The 27,315-nt window shown below is 35.1% G+C and overlaps 2 protein-coding genes across 2 annotated transcripts; one reads left to right on the forward strand and one right to left on the reverse strand.

Annotated features, from left to right (window-relative positions):
• Window positions 1-1,251: 1,251 nt before the first annotated feature.
• LOC120334908 (uncharacterized) lies at window positions 1,252-11,011 on the reverse strand. The gene is made up of 13 exons (XM_078113001.1): window positions 10,567-11,011; window positions 9,552-9,690; window positions 9,292-9,383; window positions 8,379-8,477; window positions 7,714-7,836; window positions 7,430-7,570; window positions 6,805-6,923; window positions 6,468-6,543; window positions 5,285-5,453; window positions 4,728-4,842; window positions 3,895-4,289; window positions 3,164-3,310; window positions 1,252-2,556 (listed from the first exon to the last, which is right to left on the reverse strand). The coding sequence occupies exons 1-13, from the start codon at window positions 10,759-10,761 to the stop codon at window positions 2,099-2,101; spliced, it is 2,268 nt and encodes a 755-aa protein (XP_077969127.1). The 5' UTR covers window positions 10,762-11,011; the 3' UTR covers window positions 1,252-2,098.
• Window positions 11,012-11,719: 708 nt separating this feature from the next.
• On the forward strand, window positions 11,720-25,724 carry LOC120334911 (hexokinase-4-like). The gene is made up of 11 exons (XM_039402429.2): window positions 11,720-11,909; window positions 12,358-12,520; window positions 14,308-14,456; window positions 15,372-15,491; window positions 16,384-16,494; window positions 17,033-17,135; window positions 18,012-18,204; window positions 19,718-19,873; window positions 20,929-21,016; window positions 21,848-21,990; window positions 22,616-25,724. The coding sequence occupies exons 2-11, from the start codon at window positions 12,358-12,360 to the stop codon at window positions 22,779-22,781; spliced, it is 1,392 nt and encodes a 463-aa protein (XP_039258363.2). The 5' UTR covers window positions 11,720-11,909; the 3' UTR covers window positions 22,782-25,724.
• The last annotated feature ends 1,591 nt before the right edge of the window (window positions 25,725-27,315 follow it).

The raw sequence follows: 27,315 nt of genomic DNA on the forward strand, positions 1-27,315 counted from the left end.
TCTGATCGGAGCAGTAACGGTTAATGAATCAAGATTGCATTGTTCAGTGATTAAAAGTCGTTATATCTCTGTTTTCTGGACAATGTGTATAATATAAATAAAAGATTTCCAGCTATTAAATAGAAAGGACATATACTGAATATTTGGTCCCGGAATGGATTATTAATAACTGCGTCGCCTGTGGGGAACTGCAATCTCACTGACCAATAATAACTGGTTAACCAATCCCGAAAGGCCGCAGTTTGATGTGACTAAGCCGCCGTGTAAACTTCCCTTCTCCCCGGGATAAGTATGAAAATGCCGTCTAAATAAAGTCTATATTACCCATCATTAGAAACTAAGTGTAATTAATTCCTCGCACACATAATTTGGAAATTATTAGATTTGGTAATATGGCGTTAAGTCATAAAATACGACCAGCAACTGAAAAAGATGCAGAAAGCGTCACCACGATGGTAAGGGAACTTGCTGAGTACGAGAATAACCTGGGCAAGTGCCGGATGACCCCTGAAATTTTTACGAGAGACGGTTTTGGGAAAAATGCAGCTTTTAAATGTCTAATTGCAGAAGCCAAAATTGGTTCGGCCAGTCGTGCTATTCAGGCCGTTGGGTACGCAATTTTACATATTCTGTACATGGAGGAAGAACAATATATCTTGAAGATTTATATGTGAAGGAACCTCAGAGGAAGCACGGTATCGGGGCTGATTTAATGAAAGCAGTCGCAAAAATCGGGATAGAAAAAGGCTGTCTTCAATTTAAAGCAGCTTGTTATAAATGGAACTGTAATGCATTGGAATTTTACAAATCAGCGGGTGCTAGAGATATCACAGAAGAAACTGGACTGCATATTATAAGGTTTGGACAGAATGAAATGCAGATATTAGCTGGGGAAAAATAAAATGCAAAGGCAGTTTTGTTACAAGACCTTGCAAAAGTTATGTGACGGCCTTTTTAGACTGTGTTAAAAGAAAATTTTCCAGTTCCAGGGAATTTGGTAAATTGGTTTGGATATATTTGTACTGAGCAAGAAAAATGCCGAGGCTACGATGGGAAGGTGCAAGAAGTTGACCACAGCTTTGCACCAGATACACGGACAACCCAATTATAATAGCTGTTAATAGGAAAAATTCCATTGGGGGAAGGATGTCTTAATATGTTTCTCACAACTGTTTTATCATATTTGTGAAGCCATTATCAGGAAAGATAGACTGGTTAATTCCATGCCCAGAAAAGAGCCATAATACCAAGCAAGCGATCATTTCATTTCTATACTTTGATGGAACTTATTGCAGAAGTAAAATGAAACAGTGATCAAAAAAGATAATCAAAAAACCAATTAAACGACATTAACAAGCACATGAGTATGGAACTATAAATACCATCTACCAGAGACAGAACATAATCAAAAGCCAAGCTATAATATGGTCAAGAGATATCTTCTTACCAGATTTCCCTCCAGTGTTCCTAAATTTCCAAAAACTGAGATCATGTGCAAATAGAATTTCATGGAAGTAAAATCAAAGAATATACTATACCTTTGTGCATCCTTAGGTTTTTTGTAAATTTTACTTGCTTGGAGGGGTCGAGTGTAAATATGAGAAACAAGATCATGGTTTGTATCAGTCTTTATCTAACATTGGGAATAAATCAGAAATCAATATACACCTGTAAGCAGTGTTGGGATCCAGCCGGTTCGCACCGGTTCTATAGAACCGTCTTACAGAATTTTATGGGATCAGCGAAGTGGTTAGCCTTAATCAGTTTATTCGCTAAAATAATATGACTTTTTGTAACAGAACCGGCTGAAAAATATGACTTTTGTGATGGAAGCGGCTGACAAAAAAATTGAATCCCACCACTGCATGTAAGCAGTTAGATAATTAAAAAAAAACATGTGACCAGTGAAGAGTAGTGCATATGTACAAATACCTAATAAACAGGGTTCTAATATAGTGCGAGGTCTAGAGAGAGATCTACCTCAAACTTGCTTGAACTACATACAGCGCAAGGTGTTTGTTTTTCAAGGTAAAACTCTAATTGCCCCTAATCGATGTTAACTAGTTCAGGCCGCGACTACATTATCGTGAACAGAAATTCAATCATCTTTTGAAGCAAATCCTTCCTCTGCTTCGCGTTGAAAAACATTCGCCAGCTCCACAGAGTTCATTCTATCGCCGATACATTTCTCATCATCGCAACATTTATCTGTTTCTGGAACTTTTACCCAATCTTCAGTTTCTATGTTCTCACCCTTCTCCAAAGGGTTGTCATGCGTTTTGATGTCATTTTTTGAGTGGGCAATGTCTTGCATTGGCAATGTTTCAGGCTCTATTTGGGGAGGTTTAATCGTTGATGGTTCAGGATTATCCTTCTTTGGCTTTATTGCTTCATCCCTCAGTAGTTTCTGCTTCTTTGCTTTTTCAGGTGATTCCCCATCTTTGTAATTAGATTCCACTTGTGCAGTGTTGGGTGTTGTTGTTTCTGTGACAGATCTGGCAACAGTGGGCTTCTGAACTTCTTCAACAGCTTGTATCACCGGTGGTGAAATCTTTGCTGGGAAAAATAAATAGTTTTTTCTTTTTTTTAGTCTGCATCATAAACATGGATAGTTGCCTGTCTTGATGACTCAATCATACGATTAAAAGTGAACATAGAAATCCTCCATGACTATCTCACAATTGATTAACCGGTTTACTTCTGCCTACTACCATTGGTGAAAGTGTGACAACAGGCCTTGGTTCACACTGAATTCATTAATTTCCTCTTCTATCGTAATCTCTAATTAAGTAAAACAAATACAACAACTCCATACACGTAAGTCACTGACATTTATGCCTTTAATGAAAGCTCGCGGCCATGCTTTGATCAAACTCACATTAAGAGACGTTCCAGAAGTGTGTGTACCAATATGGAGGTAACTAATTTTGTTCGCTTACTTTACATCAAGTTGTGTAAAGGGACTGAAAGCCTATGGGCAAAGGTATATTCACTTGGCTAACACAGACAGTCCCCAAACTCGTAATAGAATTAAAATAAGGAAAATCGGAATAAAATTATGGCCTAACATGGTACACACACTACGGGAGTACCCATTAAGAAACTAAAACTCACTAATAATACAAAGTTATGAGAAATGCTTAGGCCAACCGAGTACACTTACATTCACTCTCAAGATCATCCTCACTGTCTTCGTTTAAGAATTGCTCAAAACCAATTCGAAACGGCCTCCTCGCTTGATTTTCTGATGATACTGGATAAGGTAATGCACTCTGAGTTGATGGTTTCTGTTTTGATGGATCTCTATTAACTGAGAATAAACATAGTATAATCGTTAAGACACTTGCCAACCTACTTCCAGTCACCAAATACAGGTTTGGATCTTCTATGGATGATTTAATGTGATTGCTGGACCTAAAATATATATAAAAATCTATGCATATGAAATAATTGAGTGTTAGGTATTTGCATAGTCAAAATGGACAAGACTCGAGTTTGCAATAAAATTAAGCTCATTTCCTCCCAAGATATCAAGAAAGAAAAAAATCTCATCTAGCATCCAAGTTTCATTTTTATGTCATTCAAAAATTGTAGCTCATTGTATTAGTGGCTGCTTGTTTGGGGTGAAAAAGTCCTAATGAATACCTGACAAAGAACAGAAATGAGCATAAAATGTCCATATCTCAAATATAGATTTTCAATAATTTCCAATCTTCCTAAAAAATAATAGCCCGCTCCGCTCCTTATGTATGAATCTTTTAGGAGCCTTGTTACAAAAAAAGAAAATTAATATTTCAGCATGCCTAATTTTGACCCAAAGACCCTAAAACAATCTTAGGAACCTCCAGTTGCATATAATTTTGTCTCTGTGGTATTCATTTTTTAAATACTCACATCCAACATCCCCAGTTGCAAAGCCAGGTCGTCCTCGTGACCCAGGTACAGTGTGTCTTCTTCTGAGCTCTCTCGCTCCTGTAGAACCGGGGTCATTATACCCACTTTGGAAAGGTCTGTAACCCTGCGGATCAATTCGCAAGTCCTCGTTTTCTCTGGGATATGCCGGGGAGTTAAAATTAGGATAAGGAAGGTCATTTTCTGGGGCTTGCTGTTGGGGGTATGGTGGTGGGGGACGTGATGGTTCAGGGGATGGAGTTCTGCCCCCTAAGCCGAAGTAACCCAAGATGGCTTGTGCCCTGCTGGGGCTAACTTGACGAGGGGCAGGTAATGCTTGTTGCGAAGGTCTTTCGCGTAGTTCACGGATTGTTTCTTGCAATTGGTCGATGTGTCGTCTGAAATGGAATCTTGTGTAGTATTTATTTCACCATATTATAATAGTACACAAACGATAAATGAATGTGGGAATAAAGGAGCTGTAACACTAAGGATTGGAATCATTAATATTATTGGTGGATCGCTCGCCACCGTATGGTGGTTTTACACCTCTTTCCACAACAAGCCCATGCATCCGAAAGAAATTTCTGGCCAACTAATACCATACCCGACTTGGATTGGTAACTGGACAAGAGGCCATTGTATGCCATATGGTTAAGTGGCCTCATCGGTCCTCCTCTCAAAATAAATATGAAAAATATGCCTATTGTAACAAGGTCCAAGTTAATAAGTCTAATCTTCAAACCTTTTGATTTATCACACCCACAAGACTACTAATTTTGTAGGGGAACACCAATCACAATCAGTCAGTCAATTTAAAAATACGCACACCATACCTGTTGTCTTCCAAAACCATGTCAAGTTGCGGATTGTGTTGAAGAGTCTGTTGGGGTCCCATCTGTAATCCAGTCCAGAATGGCAGATTAAAACTGAAGTTATATCCAAAGAATACTGAAAAGTAAAGATAGCTTGGCAAAGAGTCGGGTAGTATATTTTATGTCTATTATATCATAAGCTTTGAGGAAAAGCATATTATAGATGTACCCTATTGTCTTCAACTAAAAACATTGGATAAGGATTGTGAATAGGAACAGTTGAAATAAATTATCAACTTGGTATTTTGAAGAAAACTATTTGGTTATGGGCATAGATGGGTTGTTTTCAATATGAATGACGTATAATATACTGCACACTGTTCCTAAAAAATTTTCTCAGGCCACTAGCTGTGTTAGAGCGTTGGGAATATGTTCCCTAAAACAGGCCCCTCCCCACCAATTGTGCGGATAAATCTTACTGGACTCTTAGTGTAGGGTCATATCATATAATTGTTCCTTGCTATCTGCTTTCCTCTCCCTTTAAGATTAAATATAAAATTCTATACTTCTCATTGTACCTGATATTATCAGTAGAAATCCAAGTATAATAAGAACAACAAATATAAAAGCAGGAATCCATAATGTAATTGGCAATCCTTGGAAAACATTCTTGAAAGATTTACTGAACGCTGTACCGATATGTTCCATTGGTTCCACAAGGAATCGTGTCAGTGTGACTGCAATAACCTAAACAAAGATGAAGATTTCTGATTGGTTGTTACCAGTAGTTATTGGTTACTGGTATTCGATAAAAATTGCTAGTCCCAAAGCTGGGCCATTGGAGTTGAGTTAAGTCCGAAATCGAATCAATCACAGAGTTGAGGCTGACTGGCGATTTACCGGTAGTTGAAAAGTTTGGGTGATTCATCAAAATGACTCGAGTAACATGAGGTCTTCAATAAATGGTGGTTCAATTGAATAATATTCACATATTTATCCCAGCGGAATTGCTGATAAGACGACTTAATCAAATGTCGCACCACGGCTTCTCGTCAGATTACCAATCCATGTCGGGTACTATATGAGATCAGTTGGCCAGTTATTTGTTTTCAGATGCATGGACTTGACCAAACCAAAAATACCTCTGTACTGAGTACATAATGCCTGACTGTCTACTGAGAAAGATTGTGGGTGACATGAACAGGACAAAGGTCATGCAAATAAAAAACTATGAGATTGTGAAAACTTGAATTTAATAACCTTTTGACTCTGGTGATATTATAATATGAGAATTCCGTAATATTGAAATTCAGTTTCCATCTTGTAAAATTATTTAAAAAATTGGACTCTAAAACAACAGAATTACCCTGACATGGGCAAACTACAGCCTGTTGGACGGATTCAATTTGGCCCGCCTGATGCTGTCATAAGTTTCTACTTTTAGTCAATTCTGCATGCACTACATAGTTGCTGTTATTGAAATCGCAAATCTGTTTTGACAATTGCTATAACAAAACTAAAACCAAATTTTGATGTTTAGTCAAAAAAAAGCTCAAGGAATTTGTTAAGATTGCGATTAAATTCAGTTTTGGCACCAGGCTTATTGTTTTCACTTTCGCTTTTGTAACACTCTTCATAAAATGGACCTTTTTACGTCACACTTATATGGCCCGCCCGTCTGAATGGGCAGAATTTTTGGCCCCTGGTCCAAAAACCTTGCCTACCTATGGAATAACCTGATAGAAAACAAATTAATGTTACCTTTGTTGGAGTAACTCTGATATGAGGACTGATGAGAAAATTTGCATGATATTCTGCACAAGGATCTTTCTTGACACTGGAAAAAAATTACAATGAAAATTATTTCAGCAAAATCATGCAAACATGATATCAAATTCATAAACATAAAGATGAAAAAATTCAATAAAAAGGTATAGTGGCATGGGATTTGAACTTGAGCTGTGTGACCTACACTGCCAACACAGTTGAGTCTAACTTCAAATACTAGACAAATCGCCTCTGCAAAATCCTACGTAAACTTGTGTGCGAATAGGTTCCGATATCAAAGCATGAGATCAATCATAAAAATTTGTCTTACCTGAACATATCATTGTAGACAGAACTTAAACTTTTCCAATAAGAATTGTCTTCATTTTCTTTTCCTAAGCATTCTTTGGGAATATCAGTTGACTTGGACTTATGTTCTGCTTCAGCAAGCTACAAACAAAAATAAATTATTGCTTTGTGACAAGCAATCTTATAACTGTATTTCTTAATACAATTCGCTTTAAAGAACGTCACGACATATGAAATGACAATGGTTGCAGAAACTATATGATATTATGGTGCATTTCGTACCATTACTTCAACAGATTGTCTTGTATTTCAATAGACAATTTTTCCAAAATAATTTGCCCACAGCAAGTTCGAACATACTCACTCAGAAGTGAAAGTGACTCTTAGTTGAGTCAAATGAGGCATCTGAAATGCTTCATGCAACGCTGTGAGCTACAGAAATTATCCAATTTTGGAATATACTACTATATTGGAAAAAACCTTGAACACTGATTCACTGCTTAAATTAAACCAAACCTGGCTAAGATATATTGAGAACTGACTTTATAAACACTCTGTATAAATATTCATAATATTACTTTGATCTCACATTTAAGTCAAGTACGCAACCCATCAGCAAAAGACTAAAGCACCAAAAAATATTTTACCTTCAATTCGTGGACGTAAGTCATTGCCAAGCTGATTAGAAATAGGAGAATAACAAGTCTTTTTATTTGTGTTGTCCATGATATTTTGCTTATAAATTCCAACGTCAATATTGCAACGAGCAAAGCAACACAAACACCGAGCTTCAATGTAAAAAAGAAAATGAGTTTAATAATGGAATCTCAACTATTGTGAATAAATTAGGATTTACTTGAAGAAACGCCACACGCATTCGCTCAGATATTGAAGATGGAAATGCAGAAAAATAATAATCATAATTTGTTACCTTGAGGAAGTCTTGAAAAGGCATATGAATGATATCTTCAAACCTTTTGACCCATTGTGGATCGACGTCATTTACAGAAACGTGAACGTCCAGTAACATGTCTTCAAGTACTTTGGTTACTTCCTTCATGAAATATAGGACAAAAAGAATATCAGTAAAAGAAAAGTGGAGTGTGGGAGATTTAAGTCAGAATAGAATTCCTGTATTTATCTCAGAAAGCCCTCCACTGCCCCCATCTGGTTATCAGTCCATGTCAGGTGAAGTAATAGGTAACTAAGGTATGATGACAAGTGAAAGCCTAACGCTCAGCGAACCAAACCAAACATGTGAGTGACTTTATAACACAGATTGATGCATCGATTTAAACATTCACCAAAGAAAGCAGTTTTATAATATTTAGCTTTAAAATAGGCTTTTTTCATACGATTTACAAATGTGTTTCTGCCCCTTTATATCTGAACGAGGTCAGACTTTTTCAAATACGCATAATTCAATCACATAGTTAATTGGAGTATACTTAAAAAACACAAATATATCTCCGGTAATTCACTACAAAAAGGCATTTTTACAGATGTAATTCTTAAATTATATTTTCCCATTATTATTTGTAGATTGCTCATAAACTTACTAAAGTTTTTGAACATACTAAGTCATCATTGTTATACCTGTACATTAGCCTTACAATCTTCAGCAAACTCTTCTACAGCAAGCCAATTCTCGCTGTTCAAATGAATGGCAAAGTTGTAGTCTTGTATGTGAGGAGGCTGTAAACATATTAAAAGGATTGGGAAGGAATAAGAGAGGATTTCATACTTATCCCAGGAGAGAGAAAAGTTTGTAGAAGATTTAACAATTTGGTAAACCACTAAAACTTAAACTTAAATAATGGAGTGATAAAAATTGATTTTTATACTAGTGAGAGTGATTATACAATATACATTATATTATAAACAGTGCAAGTTGCACATAACACTCACTAGCTAAGCAGTTTTTATTGAATGGAAATTACTTTAAACAAAAACAAAGTTTTTATGCATACCGATGGAGGAAATGAAGAGATTCAAACTATGGGAAGAGGGAAATATATCGAAACGGGCGCTCCCGTAGTATGATGATGGATTCACCAAGATGGCGAACACCGGAACGTAGTTTGTGTACGAGGTTAGGATTAGGACATAATTTTATTCTTATTTTCCTTATTTTAGTTCTACTACTGGTTCAGGGACTAGCCAGGTGATTTCCGTAGTATTTGTACCTGAAATTATGGCCTGACCCTGTCCACAATCTTGTTTAACATACTACACGAGTACCCCAAAAAGATTAGGAACCACTGCTAAACAGTATCAAATGCATAAACTTGAATGGCTCAACACTCAAGACGCAAGAACTTCATGAATCCACAATGATATTAATCAATATACATTAATCATTCCCTATGGGATTCAAACTTATGTGGGGTAATTATTATAGATGTAATAGTGAAAGTGTTTCTCATAATTTGAACAATGCACAAACTGATGAGACAAAACAAAAACAACAATTAATTTGGAAATCAATGAATTCACAAAATTAACTCACAGTTCCAACATGTTTCAGTTTGGAATGCAGAACACCAACAAATCGTCGCAGAAAAGGATGTTTACATTCTGAACTCGTTGACGGATCAAATTCTGGAATGGGTCAAAAATAGCAGATTAGGTAATAATTTGCATACTTTATTACAGAAGGTTGAATTTTTTTCATAATTCACATTTACTACACAGAAGAAAGGAGAAACCAATTTTTCACATTTTAAAAAGTCAAGTTGTCAGGAACAACTAATGTATATATAAAACAACCTTTTTCATTTCTCAAATCAGATTTTTTGAATTTTCTCTTGTTTTCTTGCTCTTCAATTGTAGAGGACGATTCATATTTTTTGTGTTCATCAGGTTCAGGTTTAGCTTCAGTGTTACTCCCAGCTTGATCACTGTTTGTCTGGAAAAATTATGGCGATTGTCACAGACAAGCAAATGCACATTTCCTACAGGACATGAAGCTACAAATTTACCAGAGTAATTAGGCAACAACAACCGTAATCTATTCTTGACATATAGTAAAATAAACGGGTCTCCTGAAGTACAGGTCGCAAGTACTTCTAGTTGGCCTGGCTCAACATGTCATTCCTAACCCCCATCTGACTATATCATCTAATACAGCGCTCCAAAGTATGCGGATAATCGCGCAGACAATCATCCGAAATCTAGCAAGCTATTTCTCTCATTTTCTCGCCAAAACGATACAGCTACGAGAGAAATCGCAGACGTTAGCAAGTTCATTATAGTCGGCACAGATGCCATTTCGGATGATTGTAGCTATACCGATAATTTAGCAAGCTCTATGGCGCGATTGTGACATCGCAGTGACTGAGTGATGTAATTTTAGGGTGACTTGCTCAGGTGGGGGTTAGGAATATTATACTAATAAATCGTTATGCTACGTTTTCTTGAGGTACTTGAGAGCACATACTTCAGAAGACCCAAATAAACAATAGTAACAAACAAACATAGCAGACGAAGATATATTCTGATATTGGTAGGTTAGTTACTGGTACCAGATATAGAGAATGGCATAGGATTTACATACTCATCCCGGAGGAGAGGAAAGCTGATAAGATGGCTTAACCATATGGCAAACCACGGCCGCTCAACCTGTTTCCATTCCATGCCCTGATGTTGGGTATGGATAGTTATTTGTTTTCAGAAGCATGGACTTGCTAAATGACTTTTTTCAAAGGAAACTAATTTGTGGCATCAAAATGCAACAAACAGTAATGAATAAAAAGAAATAGAAAAACTGTAAACAATCACTAACTTTTGTTTTTTCTTTCTGAGCACTTGTCTCCTCCTGAGTCTCAGTTTTCTTGTTTGTTTTGGTAGCGTAATCGAAATTTAGCATGTCAGTATGGTCAACCCAGCCTTCAGGAATTTCAAATTCGTGTTCGAAGCACAAAGTCGTAAATGCAAATTGTCCAATAAGAACGAAGAAGATAACAAAATACGACCGCATTTTGAACAACTAAGCTAGATCAAACATTACCAATACTTTTTTTTTGCCAAATATCATTCCATAGCCAATGTGGACATTTTTATGTTATAATTTTTGTTTTTAAGATTAAATCAATACATTGATTATAAATAATTTGGTTTCGAAGATTTGTTTTGGAAGACAATCACATGTTTTGCATTCCAGTTAATTTCAATATGAATAATATAGTTTTACCATACAGATACAATAAATACATTTATATACACAAGTATTATGTTTTCATCCATTTTTGATAGTCCATTGTTTATCATAAGTCCATTTGATTTGACAGTTGTCCATAACGCCACCATAGTGCAGACACATAGTTATATATTTTAGATTAGTATGGAAAAACAAGATACATTGAAAAATTAGACAGGGAATTTGAAAAGCCCATCATGCTGTTAGGATTTTCCTATTTCCCTGACTATATAATCAAACCATTATAGATTTTTGAAGGATTTCATCTATAGTTTCATCAAGAAATAAATTTTCTTGATCACAGCTCGGCTTTAATTTAATGATGCCTATGAGTTTGCATTTGAGAATAGCCCTCATGTTGCACTGCATCTGACAAACCTCATCGTATTTAACGCTATTTCTGAATTCCCAAATCGTTGACTTAGCACAATTTATAATTAATTATTTTATCATCACCAATACTAAATCATGACATAAACTTTTTGAGGAAGAACAAATTGACGGGGAATCCCCGTTAATCTGCACAGCGCCAGAAAGCGACGAAAAAAATGATTTTTTTTTTTTAAATTAAACTAGCATAATTAATTGAAATAAAAATTTAAATTGTAAATATGTTTAAATATCTGTAAAAGATGACATTTCACAAGTGCCAAATGAATATTATATTGAAGATTGAATAGAGATAGATAAACTCGATTTGCAGACACGAACCTTTCGTTCATTGGTCTTTGCGATTCCATGACTAATCGTGACTATGCGATATCTGCTATTTGCAAACAAACGGAGGACAGGCTTGGTTGCTGGCTCGCCCATTTTGGCAATCTTTTCTGCGTTTAGTCTGTTTCTGAATTTTCTTAGATTCCAATCGATAAAAAGGAACGTAGCTCTAAAATACAATAATCCGTTTCGACAACTGACAAGGTACAGAGGTAAGTTAATACTGAGATAAGATTGTTGTCACTGTACAGCTGTATACTGGTATAGATGATGCAATTTTCTGATTTTGGAATTCACCTTTGGCATTCAGACATTGATAGCCTACATTACATTTTTATCAAGTTTAGAAGTTTCATCTGTTGATTACCACATTGCACAAATGAAGATCATAAATCTGCGAATACTTAAATTGTTTACTCATGTGAATATAGAAATCTAGATAATTTCCTAAAACTGCGAAAATAAAGCTAGTTACCAATCACTGAATCCATGTTGGCTATGCCAATGTTATTCATGTCAGACGCATGGACCTGATGATGGAGTAAGATGTAACCTACCAGATATTACTGTAGCCACCTGACAATGGCGAGGAGCTCAGCAATCCTCTCACACATGGGTATCCCACGATGGAAAGAGTGCACTTATCATCATATTTTTTAGATGGAATCATTGCTGAAGTCACTTGATATTTCTGATCCAACTCTTCATGAGTTGACGGATGCAATGAGGCGTGAAATGGGTAGAGGATTGGCAGCAAAAACAAATGAGGAAGCAGAGATAAAAATGCTGCCAACTTATGTGACTGGAACTCCTGATGGAACAGGTATATTATATAAATTGTATTCGTTTTCAATTATAAAATGAGACAGAATTTGAATTGGGTAATTGAAGTTACAATTTTTAGATAATTATAAATCACCATTTGTTTATTAGGCTATTGGTAAACAATGATTTACCAAATTAAAGTGTTTATAGGCCTATGTTGGAGTCAAAATTTCTCATCTTTGGCTCAGAATTTGTAGTCAGAGTTATGTATAAATATCTCCCACTCCCCAAATCAGTCATTAAACGTGAACTTGTTACTCTGTAGAATGGTAGATTTTTTGATGCATATCCCTATTCAAAAAAATTGTGATATACGCTTCCGGCCAGCGCAGTAATGCTAATTCATTAGTAATTCAATTACCTTAAATGTGTTTACTTCTCATAACTGGTTATTACATGACTTTTCAATCTTTTATTATTGATTCTGGTATTCGTATTCTTAGAGAAAAATGAGAAACCTATTTCTCGCCCATGAGACTAAATAATTCATAATTGCTAACATAACTTTGTGTTTCCTTGACACATAGTAGTGGCTACTGGCTACTAGGGATGGGCCGGGATTCGGATCCGGACTCGGATTCGAGTCGAATCCAGGCATTTTTTGGACTCGGATTTGATTTCGAGTCTACGTCGTTTTTACCGAGTCTATAATCAATTCTGTTTTTACTAATTTACGCCTATTTTTGTACTTTTACCCCTATAAATCTCACTACATACCTTAAGTAGTTGAAATTCAAGGTTAGATATTTAACAATATCACTCGTGTGTATTATAAACACTCCTAATGAAAACGACGACAGATATCCAGATAATATAATGCAAGGTAAAAACTATTGATAGCTTATAACAATGATGCGCCAGTCGCCTTCAAACTATCTATCCTTTTTGGTATACATGTGGTACACAATAAAATATGTGTTTGCGCAATATTTTTGAGTTTTCGATTCGCGTAAATAAATATGAAACATGCGCAGGATCAACCCAAGGGGGAATCTCATCAATACCCCTTATAAATCGAGGTAATTACGTGCAATCCTTTCTCCAAAAAGGGAGCAATGGAAAGCATGGAGCGTTTCAGAACGTTTACATGAACTACTAAATTGCAAGCATTGTATTAACGACAAGTGGCATCTCTCTACCATTTGCACACGCGGCATAGTAAATTTAAGGTTAGAAATATCTGGAATTATGGGAAAGCATTGTAGTCAAAAGCTTTTTATTTTTCTATTTGACATGTAAGAATTTCTAAATAGCCGCCCAGAATTGACGCAAGATGGTGGGCTGAAAATCCAGTTCACAGCCAAGGCGCACATTGACCCACGTTTACGTTTGTATTATGGCAGCCAAAAAAAAAATGAAAAATATATTTTTAAATTGATTCAACAGCTATCTGCAGAACCATTAGGCAAAAAATATGAGCTACGTCGTATGTTTTTGAGCGCGCGATGCTGTAGTATGGTCAAAAACGTGTTTTTCCACTCTTACATTGTGACGTCACGGACTCGGAGGATTCGATTCGAGTCCTTGACCTATTACTCGGATTCGTCGAATCCCTGTAATGCCGGACTCGTCCCATCCCTACTGGCTACCATACATGCTTAATAATGTCTTGTTTGGTGCAAAAACGTGAAACACCTCAGTTTTATGTTGGCATCGCAGAGGCTTCTTCACTGAACATCGAAACCCTTAAGTAAAACTATCACAAATATCAGATTTTTATTCAATCATTGCTACTCGGGCCACATGAATAATTTGTCATCCCTGACATTTTTATGTCTTTTACAGAGGATGGTGAATTCTTGGCTCTTGATCTCGGAGGAACAAACTTTCGAATATTGCTTGTTAAAATCGTCGCCGGTGAAAATAAAAATATAACCATGGACAGTCAGATATATCATATTTCACAGGACTTAATGACTGGAACTGGTACTCAGGTAGATCTATGTTTTTGTTTGATATGAGTAAGACCGTAAAAACAATACTTTTATTAATTATGGCCCCTATTAGCCTGTGTGGCCTGATCATGAACCATATATGTATCACAGATAAAATTGTATCCATGTTTTCCATCCCCAAGAAGGAAATATTAATTGGTACTTTCTAACGCCTTTTAAGAGGCATTTCTTGACTATACTCTGAACCAGTATCTGGGCAAGCAATCACAGATATCTATAAGCTATTAATTTTTAGGAGAAATCACATCTTTCGGATCAGCATTGAACACTTTTTTCAAAGTATATTATAATGTATAATATAACACCCTGGTTCTGGTAGGTAATATGAGTGCGTAACCCTAAATCCTTAATCTGCATTGTCAGAATAGTTACTTCAACACTCTAAATCAGGGGTGTGCAACCTGCGGCCCACGTAGAAGTGCCAATTTTGAATTATGTGCGGCCCACGAAAAAAGTTTTTAATTTCGTTTAATCTAGTGCGTGCGAGTAATCCATTTGCGCTGCAAAGCATATACCATGGTCCTAAACCTGAGCTTGTGCGAAGCGAACAACACATGTAATAAGATCATTAACCAAAATTTTTGTACCTGCAATCACTAAAAAGCCTATGTTGGATGAGGGTGTGGCATGCGATTTCACCCAGTTATTAGTATCTGACCCTCCTGTAATAAAGGTTGCACACCCCTGTTCTAAATAACTGAAGGTTTCATTATTATCATACCAAATAAAGACAGCAGCATTTTTCCACATCAAATAATGATGATATAAAAAAGTCTACTCATTATCTCAATTTCCTAGCTTGAGTTCAGTAGTAAGAGCAAGAATTGTTTATTTTCTGCAATGGTGCATCGTCAGTTTCACTCCAGATGAAATGTTATATATTTTTTATTCTAGCTCTTTGACCATCTTGTGGATTGTTTATGGGATTTCCTGGTGAAACGTGGACTGATGTGTCAACTTCTACCTATTGGATTCACTTTCTCTTTTCCCACTAAGCATCTAGGAATTGACAAGGTAGATTCCTTTATTATTTTCAAAAAAAGAAACATTACTTTTGTATCTTCAGAAAAGAAGTCCTGGAGGTAAAAAAAAACACTTCTAAAATTCTATTTAGCTTCAACTGTATATTATTTCTTATTATTTTATGATTGGTAGTAGGAGGCCAAGCTGTCATACATCAAGATTTTTTAATTATATGGGATCAAACTTATTTACAACATAATATATACGTGGATCATTTTGAATAGCTTGTGCTTATGCGTCGCTTTTCTCGGTGCCTTTGTCATCGTGATTTTAATTTTTTAATTTGTTTTATCGTTCAATTTATTTAGAATTTTTTAATTCAATGTGTGCATGGAAAAGCTATTTTCTGTGTATGACCCAGCTAGATATCTGAAGTTGGTTATAGGGCCCACCAACAAAGAATGTTACACATCCCTGTAATAGAAAGTGAAATAATCAGCCCGTTGTATGGTGCTGAGCGTTAAGTAACAAGCTTACCATCAAAGCGGAGAATATCCTGATTGATTTTGCGAGTTCAAATGGTGATACTTCCGAAGTATGTGTACCAGGTTAGGGTTAGGCCATCATTTTATTCTAATTTTTCTTATTTTAGTTATATTACGAGTTCAGGGTATTAGCCAAGTTAATAATACCTTCTGCACATAGGTTTCAGTCCTTTTACGCAACTTTGTGTAAAATAGGCTAACAAATTTAGTTACCTCCATTTTGGTTCACACACTTCTTGAGCGTCACAGGAATGTCACAGGAACCTGGTCTATTCGATCATGAAGCTATGAGTTGGTGAATTCTGCATGACTGAAGTTCATGGAAAGAAACTTTGGGAACAGAGTTTACTTCCTATTTCATGACTCTACCTTTACTATTTATGGTCCACTTTTTTTAGACAATCTTGCTTCGCTGGACAAAAGGTTACACAGCAAGCGGAGTAGAAGGTGAAGATATTGGAAAGTTATTAAATGATGCAATAAATAAGAAATTCAAAATACGATGTCTGGTAAGGATAGTGTAGAATATTTTCATTTTAACTTGTACTCTAAAAAAATATTTTCGAGTATGGACTATGGAATATTTTCTGAATTGGGTTTTATTCGATGAAGACCTCTTAGATGTTGATAGTGGCCATAATGTTCAATGTAATTATCAAATTTCCAAAGATACCTTGGAATCATTCGATCTTAGGATAGGATTTACATATTTATCTCGGAGGAGGTGAAAGTCGATGAGGCAGCTTAATCCTATGGTTAACCAAGACGACTTGTCCGATTAGATATCCAAGTATTTGTGTTAGATGGATTGTTTTGATGGATTCTTTGTTCTTGATACACACTACACAGTCTTATCTGATTCATCATTCATCATAATCCTTGCGCAAGAATTTCTTCCTTTCCATTAATTTTTTTAAATTCCTCATTAGAACTAATTTTGTTGTTTTAAGTTTTTAATATACGGTAATATAATTCCAGTCATTTAATTTATTTAATTCAATTTCATACAAGTTCATTGAATAATTTTTTTAAATATTTTTTTTTCAGAATTTTGATTTAAAAATAATGGCTACAGTTGTGAATGACACTGTTGGAACCATGGTTTCATGTGGTTACGATGATAATGATACTTGCATGGGTATGATCGTGGGTGAGTAGGTTCTTCATCTTTTATTTTAATGGAATTTGTTCGAAGCAATGTCACAAACACTCTCTTAGTAAAGTAGACTCGCCATCTTTAAGTAAAGTAATGGCTAGCCAATTCCTAGAGATACTAAAACTATTTATATATTTTTGTACAATATGACTAGTGGGTAAACGATGTACCTAACTCCCGTATGTTGTTCTAAATCTTGGGTTGGCAACCTTTATTATTGAAAAACACATTTGGCATCCTTTCCGTCAAACTCAAACCTACTCGAAGCTGCAATATTTATTCTAATGTCGGTGGCTATTAAAACTCTCGGAAAACTACTTATAATTCAGTAATTCAGTTCACGACAAAATGAAAAGAACTTGGAGAATGAAAAGAAAAAGTTTGTTTTGACAGATTTGAATCACCATAATGCGACCTATTTTTACCGCTCTTGACTTATATGGGCTGTGATGTATAGTAGTGAGTAGTAATCCACTTCATTATGCCTTGACTTTCATTGAATCCCCACTGCTTCTAACTGAAAACTGCTGTAAACACTTTGATTCACGGGAGCCAGAGATCCGAGAACAAAAAGCCGCATGCGGCTCCGCAGCTGCAAGTTGTCGATCGCTGTTCTAATGTGGTAAAACCACGGTGAATCTCATGCGCGCCACCTCACCAAGATTGCCCCATTTTGGTCCTTTTTGAAGATTGTAGCTCTTTGCACAACATTGGATTTGGATACTCACACATGTAAAACATTGAATAAAAAAGTTTTGACAATTTTCCATTCTGTGAGATAAATATGATTTTGATCTTGATTTATTGAACAAAATTATTGGTATTAGCTATTTCACTATTGTAACAGTTTTTTTAACAATAATTATTCAGGAACTGGTACTAACATGGCATACATGGAAAAACAAGAAAATATTGAATTACTAGAGAAGAAGACGCCTGCGAGTGAGATGTGCATTAATACAGAGTGGGGAGCGTTTGGTGATAACAGTGAAAGTCTCAAAGCAATCAGAACGGAATATGACATTGAAATTGATGAAAAATCACCAAATAAAGGGCACCATATGTAAGATATTTTATGTAGTGTTTTTTGCTCTGAGCAATACCCTGTAGGATAAGATTTACCTATTTATCCGGGGGAAAGAAAAGCCGATAAGATGGCTTAATCATGCCGGATGAGAACAGAACAGGCCTAAGTCACAATTTCGAGTTGTAAGAAAAACGCAAACGCAATGAATATTCACACTTAGTAAAGACCTGAGCTCTGGTTATTTTAATGCGGATGAGATTATCTCCATAACCAATATTTTTTGGCAGTTCAGCTACAATTCCTTCCAGCTTTTTTACCCCCATAAAGGATTTTGGCCCATTCTGTTCTCAACAACTGAATTATTCGTATGGGATGCAAGGTAAAACAAGGTGACTTAGGCCTAAGTTGCACTGAATAAATTTTTAGGGATGTAAGTTTCGGACATTTCATTTCTGATGTTCATGCTCATCATACTGGAACATAGGACTATCTTTTTTCAATATTTTGGGATTTTGAGCCATGCTCTACAAGATGGTGGTCTTGAAATCCTGAATTTCTCAATAATAAAAATTTTAGCTGGACTTTCGTTCTTAACTCGTTCTGTTCTTAACTTCTACAAAATATTATAGTCCAAGTCCAGCTAAAATTTTTATTATTGAGAAATTCCTTAAGATCATCCACCTTGTAGAGCATGGCTCAAAACCCCAAAATATTGAAAAAAGTGAATTTTCCAAAAATGTGACTCGGCCCCTTCTGTTCTCATCCGGCGAATGGCGAACCGTGGCCTTTCATACAAGTACTGGTTTATGTTGGGTATCAGATTAATTAGTTATTTGTTTCAGAGGTTACATTAACCACTCTAAAGTGGCGAGGAGTCCAGCAATCCTCTCACACATAATTATCCCCCATGCGATTCGAAACTGCAACACTATGCAGGGTAATCAAAGGTATGGTGGCGAGCGTATTCCTACCGCTTATCATGATGCGCCACACGGCCAAGCTAATTACAAGATCCCATAGAAGCAGCCAATGATATCTAACATTATGTAAGTAAATACTATTTTTGAGAGAACCGGAACCTTTCAATTCGGCATTGCCTAACAAATTTATTTCACCCTGAGTGAAGTGGGGCCTGTGGGATGACAACATAGTTAAATGTAATGCTTTAACTGCTGGACCATCTTGCTGTGGTTCACCAACATATAATATATTTACTAAAGAAAGACATTTTTAAATGAATATTATCTTGTTTTGTTTGTTTTTGTGTTACTAGAATATATTGCCACAATAAAACCAAAGTATTCATGCCATATTTCTCAGAATTTTTTTTGATCTCCCAATGACTCCCATCATTATGGACCAGTACCAGGGGCCAACTTTTGATCTGGGTTTAACTATAGGAATTTAGTAAAAAAGTCTGTAGGGCCATTTTGTGTCCAAAAATTGCCAAAATTTTGTGTAGACATTTTGTGTAGAGTGCAGACATGAATATGATATATATATGAAATTTTTTCTGTAGTAAACTATTATTCTTGACTTCATTTTTCAGATTTGAGAAGATGATCAGTGGAATGTACATGGGTGAATTAGTTCGTTTGATCATTCTCAAACTTACTTCAAATCGTGAAATTTTTGATGGAATTGCTCCCGATAGCATTTTATTTAATTCTGGATTGTCAACAGCATTTGTTTCACACATTCTCAAGTAAGTAATGTTATTTTGATTTGATCATTCATATTTTTTTAGGTGAAGGGTATATATTATTACATTGTATAAATTTATATACCTAGCATATGAGCCGACCCCAAAAAATGGTCCTAAAACTGTAAATTTATGAAAATCCGCATATAAGTCGACCCTACAAATCGTAATACACCGTATGCACCTATCACAACAAATGGTTACAGAAAAGAATTAGTGCGATCAGAGTTATGCGCGTATAATCTGACACCTTAGTTTGGCAACTGTTTGTTTAGTTTTTAAACTCTGCTTTTATGCAAGGGTAATTAGGATATACCATATATATACTGTGTTCAATCTTAGCGAGTTGTGTTGAGCATGCATTAATAATTTCCCTGCAGGTCTTTGGTTTGAATCATTTGGGCCGTAAATATGTGAATCACGTGACTCTTAGATTACATCATCCAATCCACTGGTCGCCCCTATTCACGTTAAGCAGGTTAACTGCATGCTTGATAGAAATGTACTAGTAAGCGGACGAAAGGTTGTGGTGGTCCATCAAGTCATATTAACAGCTTTCCTCTCCTATGCTATAAAAAAGTGTGCTGAAAATTGGACTTCGCGTCACCCAAAATATACTAAATTGAGTAGGTCAGCACTGTGGTTCCCAAACTTTTCAAGCTGCACCCCCTTTTTAGAATTTGTCAAGTCTTGCCCCCCACCTCAAAAATAATTAGCTAACAATGAGCCACAAATAAGAGATGGTTATAACGTGGATGGAATCCCAGTTTCTAAACAATAAAGAAATGTAAATATTCTAAATAAGGCGGGTAAGATCAAATCTAACAAATATTTTTATTTTCAGTTAGCTTCATGCCTCCTCAAAAAATTGTCTACGCTCCACTGTTTGAGAACCAATGGTCCAGCCATACTGAAAAGGCTTTAGTGTCTCCTCTGTCGATAAGCTAGCAGCTCAGTTCGTACCATTATTGAGTAGGGCTTTTTTAATAGCTGATATGTAGAGAAATTCATACTGAAGAAAGACATCAATCCCTTTATAAAATTTATTTTGTTTTCAGTCCTAATAACGACAACAATCAAATTCGTCAATATCTTGCTGGATTTGGATTGATTGCCACTGATGATGACTGCAATAAACTTGTTCAGGTAATCTGTAGATTATTTTTCCAACATACTAAAAATGTACTTTGTACATTATGTATATTTAAAAATAACTGAACAATTGAAATTCTACAGTATTACCAAGAAAGTTTTGATTTCATCCATTTCTGAGACCTATGAAAATATATAAATTTATCCCAATTAAATTATTGTTTATCCTAACTTCCCTGCATTCCCAAATTCAAACTCGTTGAATATACATTATTGGATGAGAATTTGGCCTATGGGTCGTTTTGTTATCATGTTGTTATTATTCTTCTTCTTGTTACCTTATGAAAAATCGCTATTCTAATTCACTAATGGACCCATTGCTTTGAAATGTTCAGTGATTAAACATCATATTTTTCACTAGAAGGCTATTACTTTGTTTATAAATTTTATTATGTGAGATCTGATAATAACTGATATTCATCTAAAATGCGCTATGCCGCTATATAATTTATATTTTGGGTACACGTTTTTATGATATCATGACGGCTGTCTTTCACGTTTTTATGACATGTGACGGCCAGTAGCGGTAGTCTACTGTGACAGATTGTACACCCAGTACTACGGATTTTGTGTTAATATATTTGAGCATCGCTCATCGCTTTGTCTTCGCACCAATTTAGAATATATTCAATATCCTTTCGAAAATATTATTTTAGAATGTATTTACAATAGTATATTATTCACGCATGATTATCCTAGGATTGATTTGATTGATTATAACAATAAAAGTTTGAAATTAAAAACTTTGATAAAAATTTTTTTTCAAATTTGATATTTCCCTTGTATATTAATTTTTTCATCATGAATTTTTTTTCTTTTTTTCAGCTCTGTGAAGCGATATCCAAACGAGCTGCCTATCTTTGTGCAGCAGGTGTCGTAGCAGTTGCTCGGAAAATTGCGGAAAATAAAGGACCAGATGCTAAAATGACAATTGGTGTTGATGGATCTGTGTATAGGAAACATCCAACGTAAGTAACTTGAATTGAAGTTATTTTTCAATGATGCACAAACTGAATCATATTTCTGAAATATTGGGAGCACAGATTCCGAAAATATCTATGCTTGATTAAAACAAGTTTTTGAAAGTTAAAAAATAATTGCATAAAATTCATTTTTTTGGGAATTTTCTATGTGGCATTGTGAAACATTCACTCCAAACTAGGATTTTCCCAGCATTCAGCAACTCAGCATTGCTTAGTCAGTTTACTGCACCCTGGGTGGTGGGCGGCGTCAAGCTGTAAGATTCGGTTTTTACATATCACTGAATGCTTGTAAGAGCCTTCTTCATAGTGGAATGCGTGAGGCAGCATTGCATAAAATTATAAAAATCATGCAATTGTAACCATTCGGAAATGGAATACAGTTACCAAACCAGCATCTGTCTCCATAATTGAAATATTTACACAACTCTCATTTGGGGTTTACGCAAGCTCCTTTTCCTTCCTTTATGCCTTTGTGCAAGTGGGTCCGGTCCTTTGTGCATATAATGGGAGGATGATGTAGCAGGAATAAATATGATTATTCTATTTGATTCAAGCTAGTTGCACACTGACACAAATTGTGACAGTTATTAAGGAATTTTTTGATTTACAGGTTTGCTAAACTACTTCATGCAAAAGTAAAGGATCTTGGAGGCGACTTAAAGATAACATTCCGTGAATCGACGGATGGTAGTGGACGTGGCGCCGCACTAGTGGCAGCAGTTGAATGCAGACTTCATAAAATTAGTACAAAAGTACCTGAGCAAACCGAAGAGTAGTCACAAATCAATTGAAATTGGTAAAATGAATTGTCAACCAAGTTTAGCTAAATCAAAAATTTTCAAATTTAATCAAATCAATTCTAAATTCTTTTGGTAATAGAGAGCATGCTGTGTTTCCATCATGCTGTCATTGGGGAATTTTATGGAATATTTTTGGTTACAGACAAGCATTGTTAACATAATTAAGAAATCGAATATTTTATTGATTATTAGGGGCTCCCGAAGTATGCGAACCAAGATGGCGGACATCGGAATGTAATATGTGTACTAGGTTAGGGTTAGGCTATAAGGTATAAAAACTACGGAAGGCTCTTGGCTAGTCTTCGAACTGATAATAGGACTAAAATAGGGAAAATTGGAAAGAAATTATCGCCTAACCCTAACCTGTTGCCCATGTTACGTTCCGATGTCCGCCATCTTGGTTCGCATACTTCGGGAGCACCGATTATGATTTATGTCCAGAATGCAATTTTATGTGGAAAATAGGGAAAATTGGAAAGAAATTATCGCCTAACCCTAACCTGTTGCCCATGTTACGTTCCGATGTCCGCCATCTTGGTTCGCATACTTCGGGAGCACCGATTATGATTTATGTCCAGAATGCAATTTTATGTTGAAAATAGGGAAAATTGGAAAGAAATTATCGCCTAACCCTAACCTGTTGCCCATGTTACTTTCCGATGTCCGCCATCTTGGTTCGCATACTTCGGGAGCACCGATTATGATTTATGTCCAGAATGCAATTTTATGTGGAAAATAGGGAAAATTGGAAAGAAATTATCGCCTAACCCTAACCTGTTGGCCATGTTACTTTCCGATGTCCGCCATCTTGGTTCGCATACTTCGGGAGCACCGATTATGATTCATGTCCAGAATGCAATTTTATGTGATATGACATATTATTTTATATTCCTGTGTAGACTAATAAGTTAGTGTAGTTAGCATACTTATACATAAAAAAACCTCATAAATATTTTTATAATCTTTTAATTTCCTTTATTGTGAAATAAGTAAGTAGCCTTGTCAAAATTTTTATGTATTTTGCACTATTTCATACATGTTCCATACGTATTTGTACTCAAATATTCTTATTTTTTCTAGTTGAAACCATGCAGTAAATTCAACTGTTAGATTCAAGCAAGTTAAGTTTTATACAAAATGTTTTTATTCATTTTGAATGAAATTCTCAGAAACTCAAAATCTTAGTACAAGGTAAATTACCATCCATATTTTAGTTTCTAAAATATGCTTTTATACAAATTGCCATATATTCTCCATGCATAATATATAATTGGCAGGTGCATTTTAGCACATCAGTAGCAAGAATTTTTCTAATCTCCATCCATAATACGCAACCCGGGTTTCTGTTCCTCTCTTGCGCTGCTGTTTTCTTCATGGAAGCGTATCAGACATTCTATCCGTCTTTTGCTCATATTTTTTGATATTTTTTATGTCAGTGCATAACACGCACCCCCTTATTCCGAAGAAAAAATTTGGTTGTGGAAGTGTGCAATATTCATGGAGAAATATGGTATTCTACTCTTTCTAAATGCAGTAAATATTAACTATTAGATAAGGATTACCTCAAATTAATTCGTATTTTAAAAGTTTTTACAATTATATACTTTCCATACTAGTTTCAAATGCTTTTTAAAAACTTGTACTTCATTTGGTTTTTAAGATGTGTTTTTATACAAATTATTCTTACTAAATGCAGTGGATCCTTTTAGATTGAGGATTACTTCAAATTAGTCCGTATTTTAAAAGTTTATACAATTATATACTTTCCATACTAGTTTCAATGTTTTTAAAAACATGCAAACTTGCATTTCTTCAATGAAATGGAGTATTTGTGTCGTTTTGTATTTTGTGCCAATCAATTTTTTGCTTGTTCAATATTGCTTCCTTATCTTTTTGCAATGAATCCGTTTTTTATATAATTCTACTATTCAACTAGCATGGATTTGAGGTGTCTCTATCAGGTGATAAATCAGTCATGAACTAAATCAGGGGTGTGCAACCTTTAATACAGGAGGGCCAGATACAAATAACTGAGTGAAACCGTGGGCTGCACCTTCATTTAACAAAGGTTCTCTAGTAGTTGCAGAAACAAAAATTTTGATTATTGATCTTATGACATGTGTTGTTCGCTTCGTTCAAGCAAGCTGTTAGGGCATTTTAAAGTCATGAGCATTGATGAAAAAAATTGTCTCAGTCATAGGCTTGGAATTAGTCGCGCATACCAGATTAAACTAAATTGAAAGCTCGTTTCGCGGGCCGCACAATTTTTCTTTGCGGGCCGCAGGTTGCACACCCCTGAATAAATGATAAAATATACTAAAGCTTCAAAAGCTTGTTTCTATATTTTTATTCACTCTTAATTCCAAAAGTCTTCATCTTATTGTTATCAACAATAATGGTTGTATATTTTTTGGTTTGGACTAAGTAGCCTTTAATATATTGCTATTTGATAGAGAATGAACTTTTAAATTTTCTTCACATATTTCTCAGGACTTAGCATAATCGCTTTGAATTCCATCTAATTGTTATCAACAAATTTTGTTGTATTTTTCATCTACCCATATGGTTACTTTCTACTAGCCTTTGATATATTGCTATTTGATTGATTGGGAATCATCATCCAGATTTCCTTTACATGGTTTTATATCCCGTGATTCACTCCCCTCTCTCTGCCAAGGTAACATAACTAACATAATTAATTTCACTTTTTTAATATATGTGCCATCTGATACAAATAACTCTTAACTATTTTATACCGAGCCACACTTTTACTCTCTTCTGATATATGAATCAAAGTCCATGCATCTTATGCAAATACTTTGTTAACTATTTCGGACCACAGGAGAATATTTCACCATACGATTAGGACGTCTCATATCCTTTCTTCTCCCAGAAATAATAAATATATTCTATTCTTGATATGTCCTATGAATTAAATTAGCTTTGGTGTGTGAGTTCTATTTTCTCAACGCTGTCACAACATCAAGTTGATTAGTCAACTTCCTGATATTTTAATTTCTTTTTTGACGTACGGTAATACTGAAGTAGATTTTGTACTATATATGTGATTCATTACTTTGTTAGTCAAATGGAAATGTTCGACAAGCTAACTTTATGACACCGCTGTGAAGCTAGTAGAATTTGACCTTTGTGTGCGGCGAGGCGAAAAGGTTAAAATTCTTGGCAGAATTGTAGGCGTGTCATTATTTACAACTGAAAAAATGTAGACAGGTAAAATTAACATAACAAAAAAGGAAAGGTATTTATTAAATAAAACTAAAATTACCGTTTACAAAGCAAAAGCAATAATTGCTTGATAAAATAAGCATAATAAATAGTTAGCAACTAATTTTTTATAAATATCCCGTGTTGATTATGCCTTTATTCATCAAAATTACGTAAAGCGAAAACGGGTTAAATTTTGCAATTTTCAAATATTAATAGAAATATCTTCCGCTCAAGAGGCACGCGATTTTATAATTTCATATCAAAGTAGAATATATTAGGTTTATCACACACATTGAAACTAAAACTACTCGAACTTAGAAAAGGGAGTACTCCCCTGTTGAAGATATCCCTTTTCATCAAAATTACGTAAAGCGAAAAAGGGTTAAATTTTCAAATGTTGATAGAAATATGTTCCGCTCAAGAGGCACGCGATTTTATAATTTCATATCAAAGTAGAATATATTAAGTTTATAACACACATTGAACCTAAAACTACTCGAACTTAGAAAAGGGAGTACTCCCTTGTTGAAGATACCCCTATTCATCAAAATTACGTGAAACGTAATAATGGTAAATTTTGCAATTTTCAAATATTAATAGAAATATGTTCCGCTCAAGAGGCACGCGATTATATAATTTCATATCAAGGTAGAATATATTAAGTTTATCACACACATTGAACCTAAAACTACTCGAACTTAGAAAAAGGAGTACTCCCCTGTTGAAGATACCCCTTTTCATCAAAATTACGTAAAGCGAAAAAGGGTTATATTTTGCAATTTTCAAATGTTAATAGAAATATGTTCCGCTCAAGAGGCACGCGATTTTATAATTTCATATCAAAGTAGAATATATTAAGTTTATCACACACATTGAACCTAAAACTACTCGAACTTAGAAAAAGGAGTACTCCCCTGTTGAAGATACCCCTTTTCATCAAAATTACGTAAAGCGAAAAAGGGTTAAATTTTGCAATTTTCAAATGTTAATAAAAATATGTTCCGCTCAAGAGGCACGCGATTTTATAATTTCATATCAAAGTAGAATATATTAAGTTTATCACACACATTGAACCTAAAACTACTCGAACTTAGAAAAGGGAGTACTCCCCTGTTGAAGATACCCCTTTTCATCAAAATTACGTAAAGCGAAAAAGGGTTAAATTTTGCAATTTTCAAATGTTAATAGAAATATGTTCCGCTCAAGAGGCACGCGATTTTATAATTTCATATCAAAGTAAAATATATTGAGTTTATCACACACATTGAACCTAAAACTACTC

The sequence above is a fragment of the Styela clava genome, chromosome 1, assembly GCF_964204865.1.
Source record: "Styela clava chromosome 1, kaStyClav1.hap1.2, whole genome shotgun sequence".
In the NCBI taxonomy this organism is placed as follows: Eukaryota; Metazoa; Chordata; class Ascidiacea; order Stolidobranchia; family Styelidae; genus Styela; species Styela clava.